The sequence below is a fragment of the Drosophila takahashii genome, chromosome 3R (genome assembly GCF_030179915.1).
Source record: "Drosophila takahashii strain IR98-3 E-12201 chromosome 3R, DtakHiC1v2, whole genome shotgun sequence".
Lineage (NCBI taxonomy): Eukaryota > Metazoa > Arthropoda > Insecta > Diptera > Drosophilidae > Drosophila > Drosophila takahashii.
This window is the reverse complement of record NC_091681.1, coordinates 35559491-35585503: the sequence shown is the minus strand read 5'-3', so window position 1 is coordinate 35585503 and position 26013 is coordinate 35559491. Positions and strand designations below refer to the sequence as shown.

The following is a 26013-nucleotide window of genomic DNA, read 5'->3' as shown; positions in this document are numbered from 1 at the left end:
CAGTAGTTGGCTACCAGATTAGAGACATTCCATTGCTCCCTGCACCTAAAAGTATGCTGTGCTGTGCGAATCCCTCGTATTTGCAGTTTCCGTTTTAAGTTTTCCCCCAGAATTGCATTCCACCTCTTTTTGGGTGTTTGTCTTTTTCTTCATTTTCCGGCTGCTGCTGTTGCTGCTGCTAACTGCATTTCGCTTAAGTTAAAAGGAAAATCGCAAGTCAAACATGTCGAGTGGCAGAATGTGTGTGCGAGTGTGTTCGAGTGTGCCAGCCAGCAATCTGAACTTTTCAATGGTCGATTGCCAGCTGGTTTTCCCCGGATTTTCCCCAGCTTTCCCAGCCTGCCCTCCCGACAGCTCAATTAATGGACGGCAGGCAATGAAAATTCTCCAGAAGTTGACAGAAATCGTTTTCGGGCCTTCCGCTTTTGCATTTTGGGGGAAAAAGTTGGGGGAGCGGAGGGAAAATCGAGACTAAAGCGAAACTTTTCTTCATTTCCCAGAATCATCTACACATGAATCTTGGCAAGGCATTTTCCTGGGTTTTATTTTCCCTCTAGGTCAGCGAGAGTCAACGACACTTGGCAAACGACGGCGCATTCAAAGAAAACTCGAACGAGAGGATCGCGGGAAAGGAGGACTACACAAAGAACAAAATATTTAAAATCGCCAATCAATTCAATATTTATTTATACAAAGTATACAATGAAGTGGAAGGGGAGATCATCTTGTTTTCTTGCATATTTATAAAGTGATATTAAAAACAGTGGGAGGGGTCAAAACATAAACTTTATTCTGTTGTAAATATTTCCTTTTGATTTGTTAAGATTTTTAGATAATAAAAAAATATATTGAAAACATAAAATATTTTCGAAAGGAGTAAATAGCAATTTTTGTAACGGAATACATTTCAGAAAACCTTAAAATCTTAAACCAGAAAATGTGAAATTTTTTCTCTGACCTAAAGGGCATATATTATAATTATTATAATAACAAACCTTCGATGGCAGCAATGTCCTTTTCTCACTGTGTTAAATACAGGCAACGTTAGCTTGTTGGCTTATAATAAAAAGTACTTCATTTACTTTGTGCAATTTACAACTGTGAAATAAACAGGGAAGCACCAAGGCCAAGGAGCTCTGAAAAGTGGCTGCGGAGAAGGGGATGGGAGATGAGGGGATGGTGGAAAAGTACCTATATATAAGCCCGGAAAAAAAGGAAGTGCGGTCACGCCTCGGTTGCACATGTCACCCCTTTGTATCTGTATTTTTGTATCTGGTAGCTTTGTATCTTCGCTGTCGCCGCTTTGTTTTATTACCAGTTCGCCTCCTTTCAGAGCAGTTCATCTCCATCCAGTTTGCTTTTCCTCGCCTCTGTTTGCCCTATAATTTATTTATGCATGTATTTTATTAAAGATTTCCATGGCGTCGTTTTCGTTCCCGTTCGCATTCCCATTCTCGTTGTCGTTATCGCCGCTGTCGTCATACCAGGCCATCCCCAGTCAGTTGTTGACAAAGAAATTACTTATTAATCATATTTGAGCGCTGATTTCTCGACGCCAAAAGGATCACGAGCAGCTGTGATGGGATATATTTATGCCTGCATCAACAGATGGCGACAAAGTTATAGCCCTGATAAATAAATTACAATTTTAAGCCCAATTTAAAAAAAATTTTAAAATTGTATAATATACAAGTGGAAAATAAAAAACTAAGATATATATATTTTAAAATAAATACTTTTTCAGAAATATATGAACAAGTAAAGTAATGTATTTTTTAAATCCAATTTTTTGTTTAAGTGAGTAAATAGTATAAATATTTTAAATGTTATTTATTTTTGAGTCTATTATTTTGAAATTTTCTTTTATTTAGTTTGTTTAACTAATCACAATATATATCTTATATCTTAAAATAAAAATAAATACATATTTTGGTATTCCCTTAAAAGCTGCTCCTATATTCCTAGCCTCTGCTGTATGTGTGTGGGTGTTTGAGTGGCTTCGGATGTCTGTTATCTCATGTTATCCTTTGGCTTTCCCTGCTGTGGCTTGTCTGTCATCAGTGTGGTTTTCCACATGCAAAACACACACGAATGCAGAGCAGGACCACCGCGAGGGGAATACGAAAGAAGTCTCTATTCATTACCCTGCATCCATCCAAGCAACCCAGCCACCAACTCCACCCCGTCCTATTCCTATTCCACATAATTGCATTTGCTCATCAGAGACACACATCCATTGGATGTATCTATATACAGGCATTTGTCCCGCATCATGTCGCTGCGTTTGCCGAGCTGAAAAGACATTTTCGAGAATTAATTTTAGAATATTCCGTCTTGCGTGCGTCTTGGCGCTTTGTTTACACAGCGGATTTTGATTTTGGGGGCAAAATAGAGAGGGGAGGGGGGTTCGTTCGAAAAACACTTGTCTTTCATATATCTTGTGCAGTCCGCGATGCGATACAGGAAGTCCGCACATCGCTGTCAAAACTAAAGCCCCCGAAATGCCAGCAATTGAAAGCGTTCGCTAATCAAAAAATCTAAATCGGAATCAGCACAAAAAAATCAAGAGATCCGAAATCAAAAATGAAAAATCGGACAGAAACAGAAGGCAGAACAGAAGGTGAAATCACTTGAGATGGACATCTTCCGACAGATGCCCCTGCCACAGGGCACCCTGTACGGTCGCCACTGGCTGTGATGCACTGCCTCCACTCAGCTGTCAGACGCCGACGCCGGCCAGGCCAAAGGAAAAATCTGAAGAAAAAAAAATGGAAGGAAAAGGAAAGGAAAAGGGGAAAAAGAAAAGCGCATGAAAAAGGAAAAGACAGCGCCAAATGCCGCCCGGCCAAATGGCCAGCCGGATCGGCCCAATATATTCCGCCCGATTCAGAGTTGTTTGCGCACATAGGGTATCGATGGGAAGACAGGGTTTATTGGGCAAGAGGTGGAGAATAATAAATAGTTAATAAATAGATAATAAATAATAAAAAATAAATATTGATTTCCTTGCAGAAAACTGACTCATATAATAAAATATATATTAAAAATTCAATTTTGAAAAAATAAAGATATTTAAAAATATTATAAAAAGATCAGAAAACCTAGAAAAAAATTAGAATCCTTAAATTCTGTCTTAAAAATGTATTTTTAAATTTAAAAAAAAAAGGAGAGTTAAAAATCATTTGCGTACCATGGTCAACCAGTCGAATACTTAATAAATTGATAAAAAGGATAAATATTTATTCGTACTCTTTCATTATTAGATCACTCTAGTTTCTTCGGTACCTTCAGGTCTATAGTTTTTATTAGTTTCCCCTATCATCCATCTCTTTTTTCTGGCTATTGTTAAATCCACCCAAAATAGCTCCACGCACATTGACAAGGAGAGTGCGTGGGTCTTTGATGGGGAGTATGGGAAGTATGGGGAGTACGGAGTATATGAGATAGCGAATGAGGGGTGGTGGCAGTAGTGGTAGAGTTTCACATTTTGACGGGCCTCAGACGTCCGGCAGCCGCACTAATTGCACTCGCTTGGCCTAACGGAGAAATTGCAACAGGCGGACAATTAGCGAGCGAACTCATTCGCATTCATATTTCACATTCGCTCAAAGAAAGAACAACAGCACGGGGAAACTGTTCACGGAGAAAAATAAGGCTTTAATAATGAAAATACAATCATATTATATAGATCCCGAAATAAAATATCACCTCAGATATATAAAAAATATTTTTCCGATAATAATACTTTAAAAAAAAAATTTAAGTACATACTATACATATACCAAAGAACTCTAAAATTCTCAGGATTTTGTGTCCTATTTAGGTAATATTTTTTCCCCGTGTAGGGACAGACAGAGTCGAAAAAACGGAAAGCAACAAAAGTTTTGAAACGCGGCGAAGATCAACATTCAAAATTGAGCAGACGTCAGCGCGGCAGAAGATCGGCAGAGAAGAGCGAGTGAGAGTGAAGAGAGAGTGTGGAGAATTGCTGGCGCTCTCTCTTGAGAGATGGGCGGTCGCTAGCTGTCTCACTTGCACTGGCAGCTCCCCCATTTGGGGGCTTCTGCCCCACTCGACCCTCCGGGACTCAGGCCATCTCGCTCTGCTCTCCGGCGTCGGTTCCGGTGGCAGCCAGAACAGAAGAATTCTAACTAGAAGAATTAGAAGAAGCTAAGACAGAGGCAGCAAGTAGAAGACCCGTGATCGTGTAATTCGCCTCGTGTGCGTTCCGTTATTCCGTAATTATTCCGGATTTGTTTGCGAAACAGATTGAAGTTATAGCTACATCCCATTCAATTTGTTTCGCTTTCTCCGCGTTTTTTGTCATCACGACTCTACGTTGTTCCGTTGTCCCATTGTTCCGTTCTTCCGTAGACCCCATTGTTCCGTAATTCCCATCCGAGAATACTCGTTCTCCGTTGTTGTCGCGCCTTTCGTCGCCGCTGGTCGACGTTTCGCTTTTACAGTTCGAAAATCACGGACTTCCCGAGAGGATCGAAGGCTCTAGCCCTGCGTAAAACCCAAAGGATCTATAAGACCACAGAAACCCAACCGTTATCAAGCCCAAAACAAGTTACCAAAACAGCCAGCGCGCCGTGAAATTCCACTTGTTTATATAATAATCTGCGGCTGCCAAGAGCCCAACGGAATATACAAAAAAAATATTCATTTTTCTAGCTCTGGTCGTTTATATTTTTTCAGGCAAAAAGCGAGAAAGAAAAACCAAGCATTTCTGCGTGTTATGTGTTATTGTTGTGATCAGTGATCAGTGGAACGAAACCAAGTGAAAGTGAACACAAGAACGAAAGGAAAGTACAAGTGAAGCAACTCGAGTCCTATCCTCCAAAAAGAAAAGGGATATAAATCAGAGATAATGTCGGACATTGAGGATGTTTTCGGTGGCTCCGCCGAGGAGGCCAAGCCCGAACCCGATGCCCAAAGCAAAAGCAGCGTGGTCACCGAGCAAACCGAGGAGGTGATTCCCGGCGAGACCGAGAAAATGGTTACAGAAACCATCGATGAGGATGGTGATGTTGTGGAGGAGACCACCGAAGTTACCCGCAAAACGGTGAAGCGCACCATGAAGATCACTGAGGTGAGTTTATCTGTTTATCTTTAATCTATTAATATTTTAGGTGGTAGAAACCAACCATTCTATTAAGAAAGAAAAAATAAAACTAGGAACTTTAAAAGATCTTATTTATAATGAACATTTTTTATGTTGTGTTATGCTACCAAATTCTTTAAAAAATTATGTTTACAATAATAGTTGTGTATTGGGATTTTTTATTAAGCTCTGTTATATTTTTGCTTGACATTATTTTTCGAATTATAATTCCAAATTTACAGATATTATTTATTCTAAATTTGGAAAGAATTCAATTAGCCATAACAGCACTTGGGAAATTTCTATTGGGAACTATTTCCAAAAGCCTTAAGTTAAGTGGATATTCACAATCATTCTAAAGAATATTTCATCAAAATTTATAGAAGAACATGGAAATTTTTATAAAATTGTTTTGCGTTTCGAGTGTTGTTTACGCAGTTTTTCCATTGGAATAAACCGCAAAACAATAAATTTAAGTATAAAGATAAATATGTTAATTAATTTCGCAGAAAACGATTCCATTCATGAGAAATACACTTCATATTTGTGAGAAACTAAAAATATTACAAGACTTCCGACCTTCTTCATAAATGTTTAATATGGCCAAAATACGATTTCCTTCTCTTATGAAACACTATAAATCATTATTCACAATTTCTGAAGGGATCTTCGGCCATACTGATCTCTTCGCTTGTGAAATTGGCCAAAAACATGGCGAACTCTGGCTATATTATTTATACCAAATGCCATTTCTCTATGTGCGTCTTAACAAATTGTTTATACGGTCCCACGAATATTATAAATCTTCCCCTACATTATACATCACACACACTGACACACAAATCGGCGGACATATAGGCTGTTATATATAATGTATGCATATGTATATATCACTCTCTGGGTCGGCCACACTTTCTATAGGCGACGTCGTCGAAGAAAAGCCAACAAAAAATAGGGGAAAACAAATTTTGCAGCTGTTTGATTTCGGCGCAAATTATCACAAAAGATTTCAAACAGCAAGGCGTATAAAAAATACAAAAAGAAAAGAATTAAATTATTATTAAGCAGAAATCACTTAAATACTCGATGCTGAACGATGCCAGAAAAAATCCCCAAAGCCCCGAAAAAAATGGCAAAAAAATTAAATGCAATAAATTCTGTGCCGCCAACAAATGCAGAAAGCAAAAAACAAATATCAGAAAAAACAGCACAAAAATATTGAGGTTTCCGTGTCTTGCGGTCTGGCGCGCACTGAAGAAAATTGTGTGCAGCAAGTGGTGGGGCAGCAATTAATTGCCACAAATCGTTGCACAAAATTACAAATTGCATTTCCGGCTTGGCGCGGCAGCCACGCATTTTCCTCCCCTTAACCCCCCTGAGCAACCCACGGAAAATCTTCGATTTTTCCCGCTGCTGTTTTACGACTGTCTGGTTCCCATATCCAAACAGAAAACAAAAAAAAAACCCCTCCCGCTTTTCTTTCGTCGAGTTTTATGGCAGCCAAATTAAATTTGCATTGCAATTTGCTTGATTTTTTTTTTTGGGTCGGTCTTTTGGCCTTTTTCTCGTTTTTATGGGCCCGAAATGGAAATGAAAACGCATGAGCTCTGTAAGCCAGAGTCCTGTGGATAAGGATGTGCCGTTTCCCGGGCATATGTTCGTATATGTAGCTTTATATATAGAATCCGCCCCGAGCAGCTTACCGAACTAATTGCACTGGGTCCTTTGCTAAAACTCATGAACTGCTGAACTTTCCACTCTCACTTTCGCCCACCATCGACTTGCTGGGCAGAAAACCCGGCTAATGAGTCACGTAGCCTTTTTGTCATTTTTATGCGCTTAACAGGTCAAAGTTCCAGCCGCAGGGATACGTGACCCAAGTCGAGTTCGAGTTCGAATTGAAAATGCAAAATTAGTTAAATAAAGTCGGAGATATGCTGCGGGGCTTTTCCACTCCCCCTTGTTATTATCCTTAATTTTAGGCAACCGGAAAACTGTCATAAATTTCACAGTTGATTTCACCGTTGTCCGTTTGTTTGCCGATTTGATTCGCTCATTACACGGCTGTTATTTGTGCGGTACAGGGTATAATTTATAATTCAAGGTGTATTTATAAATATTTATACCTTCCGATTTGGATAAATTTGGAAACATTTAATTTCTTTAAAGCATAAACTAGCACTAATAGCAAATAATAATATTTGTTAAATCATAATATTTATTAAATATATATTTTTTTTAGGTAGGTATTGTTTTGTGTAATTTATTATTCCTTAGTACTTAATAAGGCTTATCCAAATGATTTTATAATGTCAATTTTCGATTATTTAAAATTAAATAATAGTAAACAGAATTTAATTTATACATTTTTCAAAATATGTGGGTATAAAAACTCCAGGATATACACTTAAATGTATTTATTTAGACTCGTGGTAGTTCTTCATGTGCGTCTTGAGGCTGAAGCGCTCGGTAAAGGACTTGTGGCACACGGAACAATAGTGCCTGGGCCGGTTCTCCTTGTGGATTTTCGTGTGATGGTTGAAGATCCTGCGCGTCTTGAAGGACACATTGCAGATGCTGCAGATGATCGGATTCTCCTCGGCCTCGTGCCGCTGCCGATGGTTGTAGAGCAGATTGTCCTGCGAGAACCGCATGCCGCACTTCTCGCACTGATACTTCTTCTTGTCCCAGTGCATCCGCATGTGGCGCAGCGTGTTCGGCGGCCGCGAGAAGCTCTTGGAGCAGTAGCGGCACTGCAACTCCGTCTTGCCCTCGTGCAGGTTCATGTGCAGTTCCAAGTGCTCCTCATCGCGCCGGTTTACGCCGCAGATGGGGCAGATGTGATTCGGCTGCTCGGAGTGCTGCTTGACCCGCTTCTTCATCGACTTGTCCTCGGAGTCGCCAACCTCCACCTGCGAGGAGTCGCAGATAAACTCCTCCTCCTCCTCATCCTCGGTCAGGTACTCCCTTTTGATGACTATATCGGAATACTGATCCTTGAACAGCTCCGACTCGGCGGGGATTTCCACCGCCTTCACTAGTATTTCGGACATTAGAGCGCCCTTTAGCTGACTTGCGAGCCTTTTCTGGGCGGTCATCAGGTTGACCATGATGGTGTCGTACTCGGATAGCTTCTGGAAGCACCGCGGACACAGCCGGGCACTGGGCTTCAGGTCCAGTGGCCTCCGGATGCATTTGGCCAGGTGGGTCAGCACCAGCGAGACGCTCTTCTGCGAGGAGGGCACCTTGGCCGACAGCTTCTCGTAGCCACCATCTTCGCTCAGCTCGTCGGCGCCGCAAAAGAAGCACGTGTTCATTGTGTATAAATTTAAGAGTCGGAAAAAGTGAATGAATATCTGAGATCGGAGGCTCCACTAAGCCGCGTGAATATCGGTTAAAAAAAATCAGTTGGCAGCGCGCTATTGGTGTATAAAACTAGTTGGCAGCTCCCCATTTTAGGCCGTCGGCTGGATCTCTGGAAATGGAACAGGGCGGAAAAATAAAAATTGAAATATTTTTATAATTATTAAATGTTCGACTATAATGTAAAATTTACAGGCAAACTTCAATATAGCTACTTGGCCTTACGCTAAAAAATTCAATTCTTCATCCTTTTACTACAAAGTTACAAGCTAAATGAAACTATTAATTGGGTAACAAAAAATTTTTATACATTTTTACATTCTTTCAATTATTAATTACAAGCTTGATCTAAATTTCATTGCTGTGTATAAGAAAGTTAAAGGGCATTCTATTAACTGTAAAACGAGTCTTTGATGGCCTAAATTGGGTTATCAGAACTCAAGTTAGAAAATAAAAAAGAAGTGCACAACCAAAACGCTGCCCCTCTCGACAATCACCTGGCTCTTCTCCTGAATCAGTACACTTTCGCATTAGTTTATTCATTAATTATAAACATATTCTCATTTCATATTTATGGAAATTTAGCACTGTCACAATACTAATTTATTATTAAAATTGATTATTTTCCAGCAAACAACCTAGCTTACAATATTAAAAATCAAATTTATGATAATCAAAATTTGCCATTATTAAATCACCTGATTACGCCTCATTAAATACAATCATAATGATTATGGTATTTATTAAATAAACACCCGAAAAACGGGAAGTTTGTGGTTGGTAGGGGGTAGGCGGCTTACCCATATCATATTCCTGCCGACTTGGGAATGTAGCTAAGCAAATCTTTGCCCAGCTTCGCCGTCCCGATCAAATGGGGCATGCTAATTTGTGCAACTAGCCGTAAACTCACATAACCAGGCAGCAAACTCACATTACACACAAGTCTACGGACAGCATACGGACAACATACGGACATTCGAGGGACACAAGCTGGGATAATGGAATTTCCTGTGGCCTCCGAGTCTCAATTGTCCTGCTGTCCCGTCCAGGATTCCCTTGATTAGACATCATAATATTGAACCGAGCTTAATTGGAAATCCATGAGGGGCCAGCTCAGCTCGAAAGGGATTTAGTTTGTTGTTGGGGCGGGCGATGAAATATTTCCGAGGGAAAGCATTCAGAGTTTTCCGAGCGATTAGCCAGGCCACGAATCGGTATCGTAGACCACAGCGATTTCCTTTCCCCCGATGATTTCATTGTTGCTGGCTGGCATATTAAATTGTTTTCAAATTTGCCAGCGCATTCCGCAAAATGTGGAGAGCCGCAACGCTAATCAGAGCAGGGACAGCTGTCTCTGCACCACCCACTAAGCCACCTTCTGCACTAGTAGGAACCCCCCAGGAATCACCCACACATCCCTTCGCCCTTCACCCCCTTTTCATTGACAGCTGTCAACGCGGTGGCGCCTCTTGAAGTCCAAACAAATATTTCACTGGCAGCCATTGAATCGTGTATTGCAAGTGTGTCTGTTTGTGTTGTGTGTGAGGGCACTGAAAGGAAAATTTAAAATTCAATAAAAATTTTAGACAAATACTAGCCTTGAATAAAGGTGAATAGAAAACTATTCAAACCGTTCTATAAAGAAAAAAATTATTAAGAGATGATAAATTGTTGAATTGAAATTGTTAAATTAAAAAAAATAAGGAAATGGTTGGTTATTCAAGGTTAGACATAGACAAAGATAAAACAAATCTTTAAAAAAATGCAATGTCAAAATATTTAATTTCAAAGCATGTACTTAAAATAAAGTTTAAAACCTTCCATAAGTTATTGAAAATCTGTTATGCCCCCAACTGATTTTTAAATTTATGTACCTTCCATTTTAATGATTTAGAACTTTTTTTATTATTATAGAAAAATCTTAGTTGTCCAGCTCCATTTCAATGATTTAGACAATTTGTTTTATTATTTTAGAAAATCTCTTAGTCGTCCTGCTGATTTTTAAAATCGTTTACTTTTTATTTTAAAAATTTGCACAATTTATTAAACATTAAACATTTTTTCTTAGTGTATTTCCAAGAGTGTGTTGGTTTTTTGAAAGGCGTGACAAAACAAGACAGACATTTCAATGTCAGGCGTCTCTTGGCCTTTGACGCTCGCTTAGCTTCCATTCACTTGTTGCAGTTCCCAAGGAGATTTCACCAAGTTTTCCCTCCCTTAAAAATCAAGAAGAAAATACCGCACATCTATTCCAAATATCGAGTACATTTGGTCAGTTATTTATGCGCTTCGCTTTCATTTTACTTCGCTTCGTTTCGCCTCGTTCTTTCTTGGTTCTGTATTTTATTTATTTGTGCCTTTTGGCTGTTCAAACAATTTATAATTTTAATGCACACACTGGCCCCCGCAACACTGAGCACTGAATACTGAATACAATCGAAATATGTTTATATAATTGAAAAGCAAACGTTTTGCGTGAAAACATAAGGCGAATATGTGTGCGGGATATATGCTATAGCATTCATGCTGGGGTATATAAATAAAGCTGCCAAATTGTGTACACGGGGCGTATGATGAACGTGCCATTTATTCCGCCGAGCGATTTGTTCTCTCTCTCTTTATCTTCCTCTCTATCTATCTCCCTCTGGTGAAAATCCGCTTTATGACTGGCATATATTTCATTTAATTTATTTATCCAGATCAAATCGAAAATCGCTCCTTTCGAATCGAAATACTTTGACCTGCCGCAACGGAAATTCGGCCATAGCTTAGTGTTTTGAAGTGAAAAACCCTGGGTTTTACATTCAAGATTTTGCAGAGCGTTACAAACAAATAATTTCATTGCCTGCCATAAGCTTCCGCCAACTTTTTGGCCGGATATTCCCATTGAGAATTTATTTCAATTACATTTGAGCGCGCCGCAAAAATCTCTAACAAATAAAATTCAATTTACAAAATGTTTTGCGTAGTTTTCTGCGTGCCGACCCAAGAAAATGAAAAGGAGTGGGGTTGATCAACATTGTTGTCTGTTGGCGATTGGATGAGGAAATTTTGCAGATTTTCCCGAGCACTTGTAAGGGCTTTTCCAAAGCCCCAAACCCAATCCCAAATGCAAATGAAAGCAGGGCAATTAACTGGAAATTGGCTGAATTCAAGGGATCAGTCTGATTAAACAGAAGTAGTCACCTCGGGTTATTAGCATTTCCCTACAAATTAATGCACATTAATACGCACAGAACTTACAAACGCAATTTGCAAATTAGTTCAGCTGAACAAACGTTTGCCTAACCCAATTCAACAATAAATTAACAACACAGCTCGACGACTGCAAACTGACATTTGCTTGTTTACACAGAATCATCTTGCGGCTTCTTCTATTTTCCACTTGCAAATAAATAATCCCCCATAAATTTGTATTTCCATTTGGATGACTGACCCCTAAATCCGGCCTATAATTCCATCTGCCGAAAATTGACATTCGGCCATGCTCTCAATTGGCTTTGTTTTTCATCGTTGGTGCAGTGCAGAAAATCTATTTATTCGATTTCGCCCTTTGGCTACTTTGTAAAATCATTGCAAAAATAGTCGGATATTTTTAATTGATTAGAAAGCGATTAAAAATAATTATAGCTAAAATCCGACCTCAATAGAAGAATTACTTAAATTTAGTTGAATAATATAAATAATTCAACTAAAGTTTAAAATTTATATTATCCATTATTATTTAAATTATTAATTTAGTAAAATTATTTAAAATTGTATTTAACTGTTAAAAAATTGCAATATTTATTTAAAGAATTATAAATTTTACCAAGAATTTTCTTAGAAATTAAAATGTAATTAAATGCTTAGGCTTGCAGCGCACTTCGCAATGCGAAACCCGCTGTTCGCATAATTTATTCAGCTATCGTATTTCTTTATTTCCATTATATCCTATATTTTTTCGCGAGCTGCAAATTAACGAATGTAATTATTGCAGTCTGGCTGCAATTTGCGGTTAATGTGCCCATTAATATTCAAACGAAAGCGGCTTTAATTGCGACCAAGTGGCCATAAGTCCGAATTAAGAGGCCTCCTGAAAAATCGGCCACTTGGCCCTGACAATGGCTGCCATTTCCGTTCGTCGGTTGTCGGTCGTGGGAAAAATAATAATATACCGAGAAAAAAAAGAATGTGAAAAGCACGCGAAAATGCCAGGAATTTGTCAACGGGCGAGAAATCGAAAGTTAAACCCGCACACACCGATAAATATACCGATTTATATACTGAGAGCAATAATATAGAAACAGCAAATACTCGACGTCAATTGGCACTTTGATTGCATTTCGATGCAGTTTCCGACTTGAATTTGCATTTGCCATCGCATTCAGTTAGTTGCATCGCAAAAGCCCCAAAACAAAGCAGCGCGCATCGCGTACCAATCGAACCGAAACTATTGATTTATATACCCAGATATCGAGAGCTAGCTGGAATGGATTGAAATGGATTGACCATTGGTCCAGTCAGTCAGTCAGTTGGCCAAATAAATAGATTAGTTTCGGATTTTGTGACGCGCGATCTTCTTGTTTACCACAGTGTGAGTGTTTGTGTGCCAGTGAGATCAAAAAAATATATAAAGTAAAATACCATCCACGCAAAACTAGGAAATTTCAATTGGAATTTTCTGCGCAATAGCCAAGATTGCCCCATTCAAGTTAATTTCGATTTTGGCAAAAGCGGATTAGACCCCCCGGTTTCCCCGACTCTCTACCCCGGGAATCAATAGAAAAGCTAGGAAAATCCAGGAAAACCAGGAAGCCAAACGGTCATCATGGCCATCACAGACGATGCGGTAAGTCGCTCAACAGAGGGTTCAGAAATAGAAAACCGGACTCAAGAGGTTCATTCATTGTTCTCAGGGATTATTCTGAGTTTAAGAATAATCCAAACAGTTTTCATGAGAAATTATTGGCACAGAGATTTATCCAGATTTTTAAATTAATAATGAAACAGGGCAAAAAATCCAGGATTTATCTTTTCTACAGTTTTCCTTAAATATGTTTATATTGGTTGAAGGCCATTTGTAATTGTCTCAGAACCAGACTATAAATAACTAAATAAATAAAAAATAAAATCTTAAGAATTAAATAAATATTTATTGTAATTAAAATAAAACCAAAATAAAGTTTTGATAACTCTTATTTATTCTGAAGGGATACTGCCGGTCCTTTTTTATCTAGCTCAAAATAAACCTCAAATTTTCAATTTAAATGTAAACCCTTTTTTCACCTCCTCTAATAAATCGCATTTTAAAAGGTAACCCCTTCAATCATTCTAACCAGATTTAGTTAGAGAACGAATTAATCTAATAAATTACACCTCTTTCGGTAACTTAGTTTTCCAGCTTTTCCCATAGCAATTTACTAGATTTTATGCCATACCCTTGAAAGTTTTCCCACTCAATCATTCGATCAAATTGTGCAACATTTCCAATGGTCAGTTTTCCTCTGGCCACCGCCACTCAACAAATTAAAACCGCCCCGGGGTGAGAAAATCTATCGACTTAGCTAACTGAGCCACACGAACAATGCCCCAAACAATTTCCTCCAACAAATTTTCAAAAAAATAACCTAACGAGAGGGGTTTTTCGGTTTTCCCGGGAAGGGGGGAAATAGGGGGAAGGCCAAAACAACTCAAAACTTTTCCCCATTTTTGTTGCTGCTGCTTTTGTGTGTTTTCCTGCGCTTGCCACTTAGGTGTGAAAATCACTTGTCAATCTTTTATGTAAAGAAGTCGCCGTCGTCGGTGCTTTTGTCACCTGCACCACCCGGCCACGCCCCCTTCTGCTCATCGCCGCCTCTGTCGTTTCGGCTGCTTGGCTCGTAAAATTTTGTCGTCTGCTTCCGTTTTCTTTGCACTTAATTGTGTCTGATCTGCACAGTTATTTTAAGGCTACAGTTATTTATTGCAATCTGGCTAAACCAAACCAAACCTATTTGAAATTACATTTGTATTACATTTTTTTATGTTATAACTAAAGTGTTGGAATATTTAAAATACTGCGAATGAATTTAATATATATTTAAATACTTAAAAAAATTTTAAGATAGTGAAAACTTTAAAGTTTATTGGCTTCAATTTTCAATTTAAAAGGGTGTAAATATATTCTTGTGTTCCCCAATCACAATCTCCTGATAAAAGTGTAATTTTGGTTGCGCGTTGTGCGTGCGGTGTTGTTTCGTGTTGTTTCTGGCGTTGTTGTGGTTCAAGGTGAGCCGACATCGACAACGACGCTTCGACGCATCTTTCAATCACATATCCTTCGATTCGGCCCGCCTCTTTTAACTTGCCGCCCCCTTTTCCTGGGCAACCCGTTGAGTTTTTGTTCGTGTGCGAACATTTTCCCACTGCCAAGGACTCTGCTTCGGTCTCCCGCCTTTCTTTTTCCCTCTTTGCTGTTTTCCGATTTTTTTTTTGTGCCTTGGCTTTGGTCTGTTTATTTTGGCTGCGGGTTATTTTCTGCCTTCGTATTTTTCACTTAATAAAATTGTTTTCATTCGCTTCGACCGATGCCTTAACTTAACCGCTTCTTCTTGCCTTTTCAATATGTTTAAAAATAAACGTTGACTGCCTGCCTGCCTGCTCGCTTTTCTCGCTTAATCGCTTTCCCGCTCGGAGTTTTCCTTTATTACTTGTACTCTGAGCTGCTATCGACACACTTTTTATCTGCCTTCGGCCTTTGTCGCTTTTCCCGCTTTTCCTCTGCCCCCTGGACCTTTTCCGTTCCATGTTCCTTGTTGTTTGCGCTTTGTGTTGGTTTATTAGCAATTTTGCTAAGCAGTTTGCGGTCTCCTTCGCAGTGCATCGCTTAAGTAGCTCAAAATAACGCTGGAAAAAATATTTTAAATTACTAAGAGGGGATTTAAAAATGAAAATATAAATATAAAAGTTTTCGAAAAGCTTTTAAGACGTGGAAAAAAGTAAAAATATTTTCTTTTCATAAATGAAAATATAAGATAAAATTGGCTGAAATCTTGAGTCATGAAAATACAATACATTTTTTACTTCGCTTATAAAATTTTAAATATTGTTTTTTCAGAAATAAAAAAGTTGTAATTATATATTTAGTCATTTTTATTTTGCATACTGTCATTTTTTATAGTGTTTTATTTTTAATTTGTATTATTTTAAGCCATAGCATTTTATTTCCGTGCCCTTAGTAAATCGGTGGACTTCCTTCATCTTTCAATTTTGCTGATGAAGAGGCTGGCAAATACTTATATCAAGGCTTGCACTTTTTGTGACTTTCTTTTCACTCTTTCGTTTCTTTTGAATTGTTTTAGTTTTATTTTGCTCATTCTTGAAACTCGTCTTTAATCAAGAAATATATATATATTTTTCAAATTACTCTTGAGCTACTGCACATTTTCTTTGCCATCTTTTTTTGTGAGCGATTTCCACCTTTAGCTTTGTTTTTATTTAATTAGTGCGCCCCATGAGCGATTGAGATTTTGAGGTGTTAATTTGATGAGTGCTCCCCAATGACTTGGGGTGTTTTTAGGGGGTGTTTTGGGGACCAAATGCATTAGATTGATTAAATGCAGACCACGGTCACTGCAGTGCTCCACGCATTGGCCAGATTTCCACACGCAGCCAACAATCCACAGCCAACTTTCCACCCGCAGCTGTCATGAATATTTTCCCCGGTTCCCTCAATGATTTGAACATTTCGGAAAATCATTTCCCAGCGCCATTTCCCCATTGTCTTGTTTGCAGCTTGCAGCGTTCGCGCAATCAATCAAAAAGCGCCATGCAAATGGGAGAAGGGATAGAAAACAGACACATAAGCTTGTTTTTAGACAATAAAACGAAGATTTTATGCTCTTGGTGAACATTAATAAAATTTTACATTAAAGTTGAAATGTGCTGAATAATTTAACACAGCTTTTAACATTGAAATAATGTTTTCAGTTCACTTGTGAAATATTACAATTAATTTTGTAAAAGCCCCTTTAATGTTATGATAATTAATTTATACATTTTCCTTCAATGTGTTAATCCATTCCGTTTTTTGCTTGATTCCCTTTTTTATTTCATTGGAATAAATTACTTTTTATTACAGAAAAAATAATGTACTTCCATATTTAAATTTTATTACATTTGATTCATCACCAGTGATTTAATTTAATTATATTTTCTCCACAGAGGAAGCTAATTAATTGCATACGAATAAAACATTAACTGATGGTTAACTTAATTCATTTCGCTTAATATCAGATTGCTGATCCTGAAAGTATGCAATGAAAATTCATGGGAGTGCATTATGGAATCCTTGCTACTTCTCGGCAATTTTCTTAGCCCTGCTCCCTCTTTTTCTCTCCCATTTTCCCAGCTTTTCACGTTGACTCCGAGTTCAGCAAACAAAGCAAAATCAGCGAATACTGCGGATATGCATAGACATCGGAGGAAACGGCAAACAGGCAAAGCAAAAAGCAAACAAACACCCACATATGTACTACAAACAAAGATGGCTGACAGCTGAAAACGCTCGCAATCTATCACAACATACAAAATATGTTCCAAAAGATTTTCAATTTATTTTCACTAAAACGATTTTCCCTGTTTTCCCCGCCGTCTCTCCCCGCCGTCTCTCCCCGCCGATGGCAATGCATTCGGCGATATTGTTGATGCTTTTGCAATAGAGAAAACCAAGAAAATCGAGAAAATCAAGAAAACACAAAGAGACCAGCGAACAGAAAATCAATGAAAAGAAATAAAATTGAAATGCGCGACCAACTGCAAGTCCCCAAATGAGAAGTTGATCGCCACATGTGCCTCTCTAATTAGTTGTTTGCCCCAAAAAAAAAGGAAAGAGAGGGAAAATGGAGGAGAAAAGTTGGTTGGGGAGGGGGAAAGACTGGCAGAAAGAAAGAAAAACTGATCCCGGAAGTGGGCGACGACATTTAAACGCTACGACATTTGAACAACTGCAATTTGATTGCTAAATCGGTTCGACTCTGCTATTCTGGGGATTTTCTCAAAAACACATTTCTCCAATTCCGAATGTGATCAACAGGGCGTATGATTGATATTCGACGCGCCAGAGGTTTCGAAACCTTCCTTGTAGGAATGTAAATATTTTTAAAACATTTGTAATAATAAATCAAAAAGAGATTTTTCTTATTTTTATTTCTTAAACTAAATATGTAATTTGTATTATTAAATAAAAATCGAATTTAGAAAATGCCAAAATAAGCAGAACAACAGGGCGGATGATTGATATTCGATACACAAGAGCTTTGAGAGACTGTAATTATTTTAAAATTATTTTAAGCTTAACAGTTGATTAAATAGCAAAACGTAGCTAATGTCAAAATATGCTTTGCAAAAATATTTTTAGCTTTTAATCTAACAGGGCGTGTGATTGATATACAATACCCGAGGCTGAAAACTATTAGCCACAATCACAAATGCATATAATCAGGGGACAAACATCCATAAAAACGTCAAATGGCTTTAGGTCGCACGTCCATAAATCAACTGCCCATTAGCAGGGACCAAATAAAATGGGAAAAATTATTAATTTACACGAAGTCAACATGCAGAAGCAACAAATGCAGGGAAAACCACTCGAACAGCTCGTTAAATGCAAATCGAATATCAAAAGTCCCAGCTGAATCTCACTTTCTCCCCCTCCATTTCTCTATTTCTGTCTCGTTTTTATGCCTGTCATCGTTTGATGATCATTTTATGGGCCCATTTCTAATGGACTCTATAGATAAACAAATGGCTGATGGATATTTTTCTATACAAACGATTGCAAATTATTTATAGGTATGCATTGTGCTGCACAAAGACTTATTGAAAAACACAGTACTTCTTAAATTCGGATCACAGTTCAATGAACTTGAGCATTTGGGTGACTTGAATACATAATCCCTAATTTAATTAAAACCGTAGCAAAATTATTGTCAAAAGAATTGGCACAGGAATTTGAATTATTTTAAATTTAAAATTATAATTGTTTATAGCTTAAGCCATAAACAAATAAAGAAAAACAAAAATGGTATAAATTTAGATATAAAAGAATTCTTTAAAAAGACCTTTGAATTAAAATAATACTTTTCTAGTAGATATGGCTGAAAAAATATATATGAAAAATAATTCTCCACAATATCTCAGCTTTAGATACATTTAAATTTAGTCCAGCGCATTACTCATTACAAAAATTGATTCATTGATGGACTTTCGTGGGCCCAAGACCATAATCCCTGAACTTGTTATTTGGTCACCTCTCTTCTTAATGCCGAGACCCATCAACACACTTTGACAATAACAAAATCTATAAATATTCCGCCTAACACTCGGTTCTCTCCGCTTTTCTCTACAATATATGTATTGGTACTCGTGTTTTCTTTTTTTTGGGAGGGCGACCCCAGACGAGGTGAAATTCTTTAGCAACATTTCTGCCTTCCATTTGATGCTTCGCTTGCTCTCGCCCAGCCGTTCTTTGTGTTTGATTATTTAAATTATAACCTACATAATTTTAATGGCTCGGAAAGAAACATATATAAAATTAAATAATATTTATGAGGCGTAGACAGGCACATGGTCAGGCGAGCCAAACATTCCTCTGCAGACGGCGGTTAAAGAGGGCATTTTCGGCTTTCGGTGGGCAGGGAAGGTCCTGGGATTTGCTTTGAATGTTTGTATTACAACCATTACTTGCACTTAAGTACAGGCGAACTTTTTGACTTTGATTTGCAATTGCCTTGGGGTTTTTGGAAATCGTAGAGCTTTTCCATTAAAAGAAAATTGTTTATAGTTTAAATTTTTCACATAAAAGAACTGACTATAAAATAACATTTAAAAATTAAAAGTTTTTAAAAACACTTTTTTCAAATTAAAAAAAAAGCTAGTGTATTTTTAACTTTCATTGAAAAATTAATTTTCTTTTAATGCTTAAAAATTAGAAGTTTTGATGAAGGTTTATTTCCCAAGATCTTCTGTAATCTCCGTTTTTCAAAACCGTACAAAATCTCAAAAAGAAAATACAATTATACTTTTTCAAATATCAACTTCAAAACTCACCTCGCCACGCTGAATTTGGAAATGATTTACCTTGAAAGCAGTTCGGTCACTCAGCTGAAACTATGAATCAGGTGGTGAGCACTCACGCACACACTCAAGAGCCAAATAAAAATAAATGAAAATAAGAAAAATAAAAGAAAAGGCCGCAGGAGAAGAAGAAGCAACAGTTTGCTCACCTCAAGCTCTTTTATTTTTTAATTTTTTTTTTTTGCCAGGAGCAGCAGGTGTGTGCGTGCCAAAAAGAGCTAATTATCGAAGAGAAAGTTGCTCTTAGCACACCTGCAACTCTTTGACTAAATATATGTGAGAGTTTTCCTTGGCCGGTGTGTGTATTTGTGAGAGTTTTTTTGGCGTCTGTATGTGCGCGACAATGTCAATGATCATTTTTGACATCAAGCGGAAAAGCGAGGGGCGGGAAACTCACCTTGACTCACCTCGCCAGTGACTCTCAAACTGCTAGTGAATTTTCCCTTCTGTCGCGCATTTTCCTCCATTTTCCGCTTGACGGGGTTAAAGCCCTTTAACGCCTGTCACACCCTTTCCCCTGCCGATGATTTATTTTCCCCTCCACCACCCCTCCTTTGTTTGTAAACATCGATACGAAAATGCCAGACTGCAGTTGTTTTCCCCCATTAATGCTTTCCATTTATCTAGCCTGATTTTTACCTTGCAGTTCTGTGTACTTTTTCCAATTTTTCCACGCCGTTTTTTATTTTTTTTGAGCTGCATTTGCATCTGTGATTTTTACATCAACATGCTGCAAATCCAGCTGCGAATTGGAAATTCAAAAATCATTTCGCTGCATATTGATATAGGTGCACATACATTCGTATATGCAAACATACAGACGCCTTGGGCTATAAATAATATTTTATTTTCTTGCTTTTTTGGGTGGAAATATCCGAGCGTTTTATTTTTAGCAGGCGTTGTGCCTACAAATCGTTTGTTGTTGTTTATTTATATGAACCAGCTGGAGGGGGTTTTCACAGTACAACTTTGTTGGTCGAGAAAAGAAAGAAAAACTTTTTGTTGCTCGCGGGGAAAAAGGGAAAAGGGGTGGTGAAAAAAAGTAAAAGGCGCAGCAATTAATTACACGGGCAAAAGGACAGCTGGGGATTTGGGATAAAAAGCCAGCCTTTATAAACGCAAAAACGAAAACCCAATCAATGCTATTCAAATTAAATGAAAATTTTCGGTTTAATTAAAAGCAAACAGCTCATTAGCCGAGATTTCCGCCATTTGAGGCCTTAATTTTCTGACTGATTGCGAGATCTAAATTTTTTGAGGAAAACTAAAGCATCTTCCTGGTACACTGCAACGCAATTTGTCTAAAAATATATTATTAGTGAAAAACGCAATAAGCACGCGACAAGGATGATGGAAAATCGAATGAACAGGGGAAAAATCATGCGAGGGGTTGACTGATTAACACTCGGGAAAATGGAAAATATCAAAACAAAAGGTGAGACAAAGGCCAACAAAGAAGGCAAAGTAACAAGCGATTTGGACGAATGATTGCCCCATTCAGTTGGCCAGCAAAGGCAGTCGCATCTACACTTCATCGAGATCGAGGCATCGACGCAGCCAAAAATCAAAATTCAAATTCGAAAATCACCAAATATGTTTATGATGTTTAAAATATTTTAGCTTAATTTGTTTTTCGTGTTCGGTTAAAAGTCGTGAGTGTTGTTCACCTGTTTTGGCAAGTTCGCAAACAGCAAAGAGAGAGAAAAGCGGCATATAAACTGGCAAATTACGCATACGACCGGTTGACACAAAACGCAAAGGGTGGAAAAATAATATGAAAAATATGATAAAAAGTGAAGGCAAAACTGAGGCATTTTTGCACACACCTACACACACATAACAAACAATAAAAAATAAGAAATAAAATAAAATTAAAGTGTATAACATAAGAGAGGCTGGCATTTCATTTTGAAGATGATGATGAGCGAATTGCGGAATTTTTCAGCTCCCCGCGGCCACATTAAGTGCTGATTGTGTGCGCCGCTCTATTAGCCAGCTCTCTTTTTCGGCACAAAAACAGCTACCCGCTTTCCCGCTTCCCCGCATTTTCCACACTTTTTCCGAGGGGCCAGCCGCACTGGCAAAGAATTTCTCGGGCCAACTCAGTTCGTTCGACGCGCGTTTCTGTGAGGCTGAGGCTGAAAAACTGTGCCCGACAAATGTTGTTCCACTTGAAAATTTGCATGCCAGCCCGTCGATCCAGCCAATAATGCCATAATACAGCACTATCAATGCAAATCGAAGCCGAAACAAAAACAGGCACTAAAACACCAAAACACCATACAAATACAAATACAAATACAAACAACACGAAACCCAAAAAAGTGCAACACGCCACAGAAACATGCAACCCAAATCAAACAAATAATAATTCAACAGACACCACATAAAAAACAACATCAACAACAGTGATACTAGAAACAATTCAATGCAAACAAATGATTTTCAGCGGCATTCACGCTCGCTGTCCATAAAAGTGCATTAAAATGAAAATGCTTTTGATATAAAACACTTTTCGCCACAAAAACTGACACGAATTTAAGGCCTGCCGACCCGACACACAATTCAAACAATTAAATCACTAAAAAAAATAGCAGACAGGATAAACAAAGGCCAAATACACATTTTTAAACATTTCCATTCATGTACTTTTTCGCACTCGACCAAAAATATTTTTCCTCTCCAAAGTTTTCTTTTCACTTTGCATTCAGTGTGAATTTTAAGCCACTCAATTTTATTACACAATTTTTGGGACATTTTCCTGCACAAAATACAAAAATTAAACCACAGAGCTCGTTTCCTTAAAAATAGAATTTATTCTTAAAATATTTGTTAAATAAAAAGGAAATATGTTCCAATAAAATTGTATATATTTCTGGGGGCTTACATTTATCTTTGAATTTATACAAAATATTTTACAAATTTATACGATTGTAAAGAAAAGGTTTCTATGAATTTTCTATGTATAAATGGTTTATTAAACGTATTTCCCAGCTTTTAATTTTAATTTCTATGTGAATCACAGCTGCTGAGTTTAATTGCGATTTGGTTTATGAGAATTTCTTTCTAAAATTGAGGAAGTAATTTTCGTAATTATAGACAAAGTTTTCGCCCACCAAACCCACAAATATGGTTCCCAGAAAAAAGGATTGATATAAACGGAGGGTAAAGGGGTTGCCTTTCCATAATTCATGAATGTCAAATCCTCATTTAATTTATGGATAAATCCCCACGCCTTTGGCGGATTTGTAAGTTCATAAATCTGCGTCCATTGCCGTTTATTTACAAATAATTACAGAATTTAATTGCCGGCCAAGTTTGGCGCACAAATTTGCACTCGAAATTGTTGTTGGTGTTGTTGGTGAACGCGTTTAATTAATTATAGCTAAGAATTTCACTTTTCGGGGCAGCTGCAGCCATAAATTCGCACCGGAGAAAAAGCGAGAGATTTTTGCTGAAAAGAATAACAAAATCAGCGTTCAAATCAAATAAATAAATAATAAATAATATTTTATTCATATTCATATGCGCAGATATCAAAATAAAAATACAAATCGAATGTGTTTCCAGTAAAAATGAGCGAGAAAAAGTGTTCATGAGTCATACAAAAAATCAAGAAAATTATACGATAATATTTTGTGAGTGAGTGAAGAGTGGAAGAAAGCATTTATGCAAAGAATTCGGGGCTAGAAAGGATTACAGCACTCTCGAAAGCACACATATTCAGCATGGCAGACTCTGCCAAAGACAAGGACGTCATCGACCAGGAGGAGGATGATGTGGAGGTGGAGGAGGAGCAGGAGACCACCACCACCACCACGACGACCAAGAAAACCTCCCAGTGGCACAAGACCCGCACCACCAAGGTACGAAAATGGAAAAGTGGGTGGGTGGGTCGTCTAAAAACTGTCAAACTGACAAATGCCCGACGGATTGAAAGTTCCACTCGTCGTCGATTTTTCCCAGCGAGAGCGTCAGTGTGTCTTTAAGAATTCTCTATATTTTTTCGTAGTCGTTGGAAAAGGAAAATATCTGAGGAAAAGCATAGAATTAAATGCTGTTTTTATTGGGACTTTTGTGAATTTCTTGGGGAAATAGTCACGAGATTTTATTTTGTATTGCGAAATAAATCAATAGTACTAACTTATTTATGTGTCTTTAACTGAAATATTTTATTTCTGTATTTCTTTTAGTTATGAAAAATGGGAAATATCCTATGAATATAATTTTAGTAAATTTAAATAAGCAGAAAATTCATTCTTTCAACTCATGGGAGATTAAAAATATTATTATTATTAATTAATAAATATTTAAATTCCATCAATTTCACAGTTTTAAATTTAATAATTTAAAACGCTATCCACTAAAATTAATTCACCACCGACTTGGAAACATTTCTGCTAAAATATGCATTTATAAACAAACTTTTACCCAAACAAAAATAATTATTTAAAGCAAAGTTGCGATACTCCTTTGGTTTATTCATCGATGGCTAATTAACTGAAGCATTTAGTGACGCTTTTGCGCCTGGCTGATTTCCCCTGAAAAATAAACAAAAACCGAGACACATTAATCACCATCGAAGGCAGAGAATTTCCCCCAGGTTTCCACTAATGTATGCACATACTTTTCCGGGGGGAAGAAAATTCTGAGAAAGAACTTGGTTCGCTCGTTCGACCACTAAAAGGGTTCCAAACTTGAAAAGGGAAGGAAGATGAAGCATTTCCAGGTCGATGGGTTTGAGTTTGGGATGATAAGGGGGGATATTCTTTGGGGGCGGAGAATGGCCATTGCCATTTTGATTGTAGTCAGCCACATGGGATCCAATCTGGTGGTTTCGCTTGCTTTCCTTTCGAGGCAAAAGCCTGGCCGCATAAATTACTGTAAGGGGGGTTCATATATATAAGGCGGGTAATTCGGGGGCGCCACTTAGATGTAAGAGATTCTGGCCCACCTGTCGCTGCCGGAATTCAAAATGTTGAAGGAGCAATCAATCAAGCTGTAAAGTATTTATTAAACGATATTATGAGGTTTACCTGGGCTCTCGGATAAAATGCAGAAAATTGCGAAGGGAAAATCCCACCTACCTCCCACCTACACATATAGAAAAACGGAGGAGCTTACATATTTTTTTTAATAGCTTCATTGTTTCGCTTAACAGGATTTCATTTCACTTAATGTACCAACACTTGGGTGTCCTTGCCATCACACCTCCCCCTTTTTACCACCCATCGCCACACATTTTGTTTGCCTTGCTGCCTTGCTTGTTTTTCCTTTGCCCAACGGCATTTTGGCACTGCCTTTCTCAAATCAGCAAAAAAAAGAGAATAGGAAATATAGGGACAGGTACAGGAAAAGCGAAGGAAAAATATAAAGGGCGGGATGAAAGAAAAAATAACATTCTCCGACTGACTCCAGCTGGCACAGAGCAGTCCTATATATGAGCATTCCTACCGACTAGCATTTATAAGTACACAGAGAGAAATTAGTTCATTCTTGAAAATCAAATCAATTTAAAACAATTCAAAGAAATTTTAATATATCCGAGATAAAATCTATAGGGCGATAATGTTATGAAAATTAATTTTGAATTTTATAAAAATATTTTATAATTTATCCCAAATAAAATATCTCATTTAAAAATTATAATATGATCTTATAAATAAAAAAGAAAATTCAAAAGGGATTTGTTCACTTTTTCTGACTATTATTTCTAAGATACTTTGATTAAAAGTTCCTTTTATTAATGATAATCAAAAAGTTAATCCTACAAAATCTTGAGAATAATAAATAGGTTTTGTTTTCTGTGTACCGGCCGAATAGTTGACTTTTTATCCGCAGGTTTTCATGGCAGGCAGCAATCAAGGCGCAACAATAACAACAGCTCCAGCAATCCACACACACACTTCCGCTCTGTCGCTCCCTGACTTTTCCTCTTTTTTTCCCCGTCCCCATTTCACCTTTTGCCTGACTTTCATCTCTCTGGGTATTCCTTTGGAAAACACCGGGCAGAGTTTATCAGGGAAGTGGAAGCGAAGCAGTCAATGCAGTCTGCGGATCGATTCAGGAGTTTAAGCCATTAAAAAATGCAGTAAACAGGAAATCACAAAGAAAAAAGTAGAAGTAAAATCCTGGATGAGCAGGATAGTGATACAAATATCCGTTAGGGAAAGTCATCAAGGGGCTTTTAATGGGATTTTTAAAGTGCAGGTAGCTGTCCTATTTATCTAATGTCACTCAAGAATATTAACCATGGAAATCATTAAAAATATGGAAGTCTTGGGAATAATAATTAAAATGCTTCTTGCTATAAATTATATATAAACTAAATCTATTTAATTATTTATTAAATTAATATTTAGTAATAAATTCCAGTTCAATTTTCGATCAAATAAAAATACTCTTAAAAGTCTTCAGTAAATTTATAAATTCATGCTAAATGCATA

General features: G+C 37.6%; 2 protein-coding genes across 6 annotated transcripts in view; one reads left to right on the top strand and one right to left on the bottom strand.

The window, feature by feature from the left end:
* The first annotated feature begins 4138 nt into the window (after positions 1-4138).
* The window catches only part of tmod (tropomodulin), a 57583-nt gene continuing 35708 nt past the window's right edge, over positions 4139-26013 (top strand). For 2 of the 5 annotated variants that reach the window (XR_001770040.3, XR_011419055.1), the window contains exons 1-2: positions 4145-4221; positions 4702-5095. Coding sequence is in view for 1 of the 5 variants with exons in the window: in XM_017145059.3 (XP_017000548.2) it covers positions 4874-5095 (222 nt within the window). In the remaining 4 variants the exon portion in view is untranslated. Of the gene's footprint in view, positions 4222-4701; positions 5096-23280; positions 23434-26013 lie in introns of those variants that run through there. The other 3 variants (XM_017145059.3, XR_011419056.1, XR_001770043.2) reach the window with 3 other exon arrangements.
* Positions 7481-8424, bottom strand: LOC123003308 (serendipity locus protein delta-like). Its single transcript, XM_044395462.2, has one exon. It carries the CDS (start codon positions 8422-8424, stop codon positions 7525-7527), a length of 900 nt encoding a protein of 299 aa, XP_044251397.1. The 3' UTR covers positions 7481-7524.

What these genes read in the sequence shown, in the direction of transcription:
- LOC123003308 (XM_044395462.2), bottom strand. Translation starts at nt 8,424, where the DNA reads ATGAACACGTGCTTCTTTTGCGGCGCCGACGAGCTGAGCGAAGATGGT.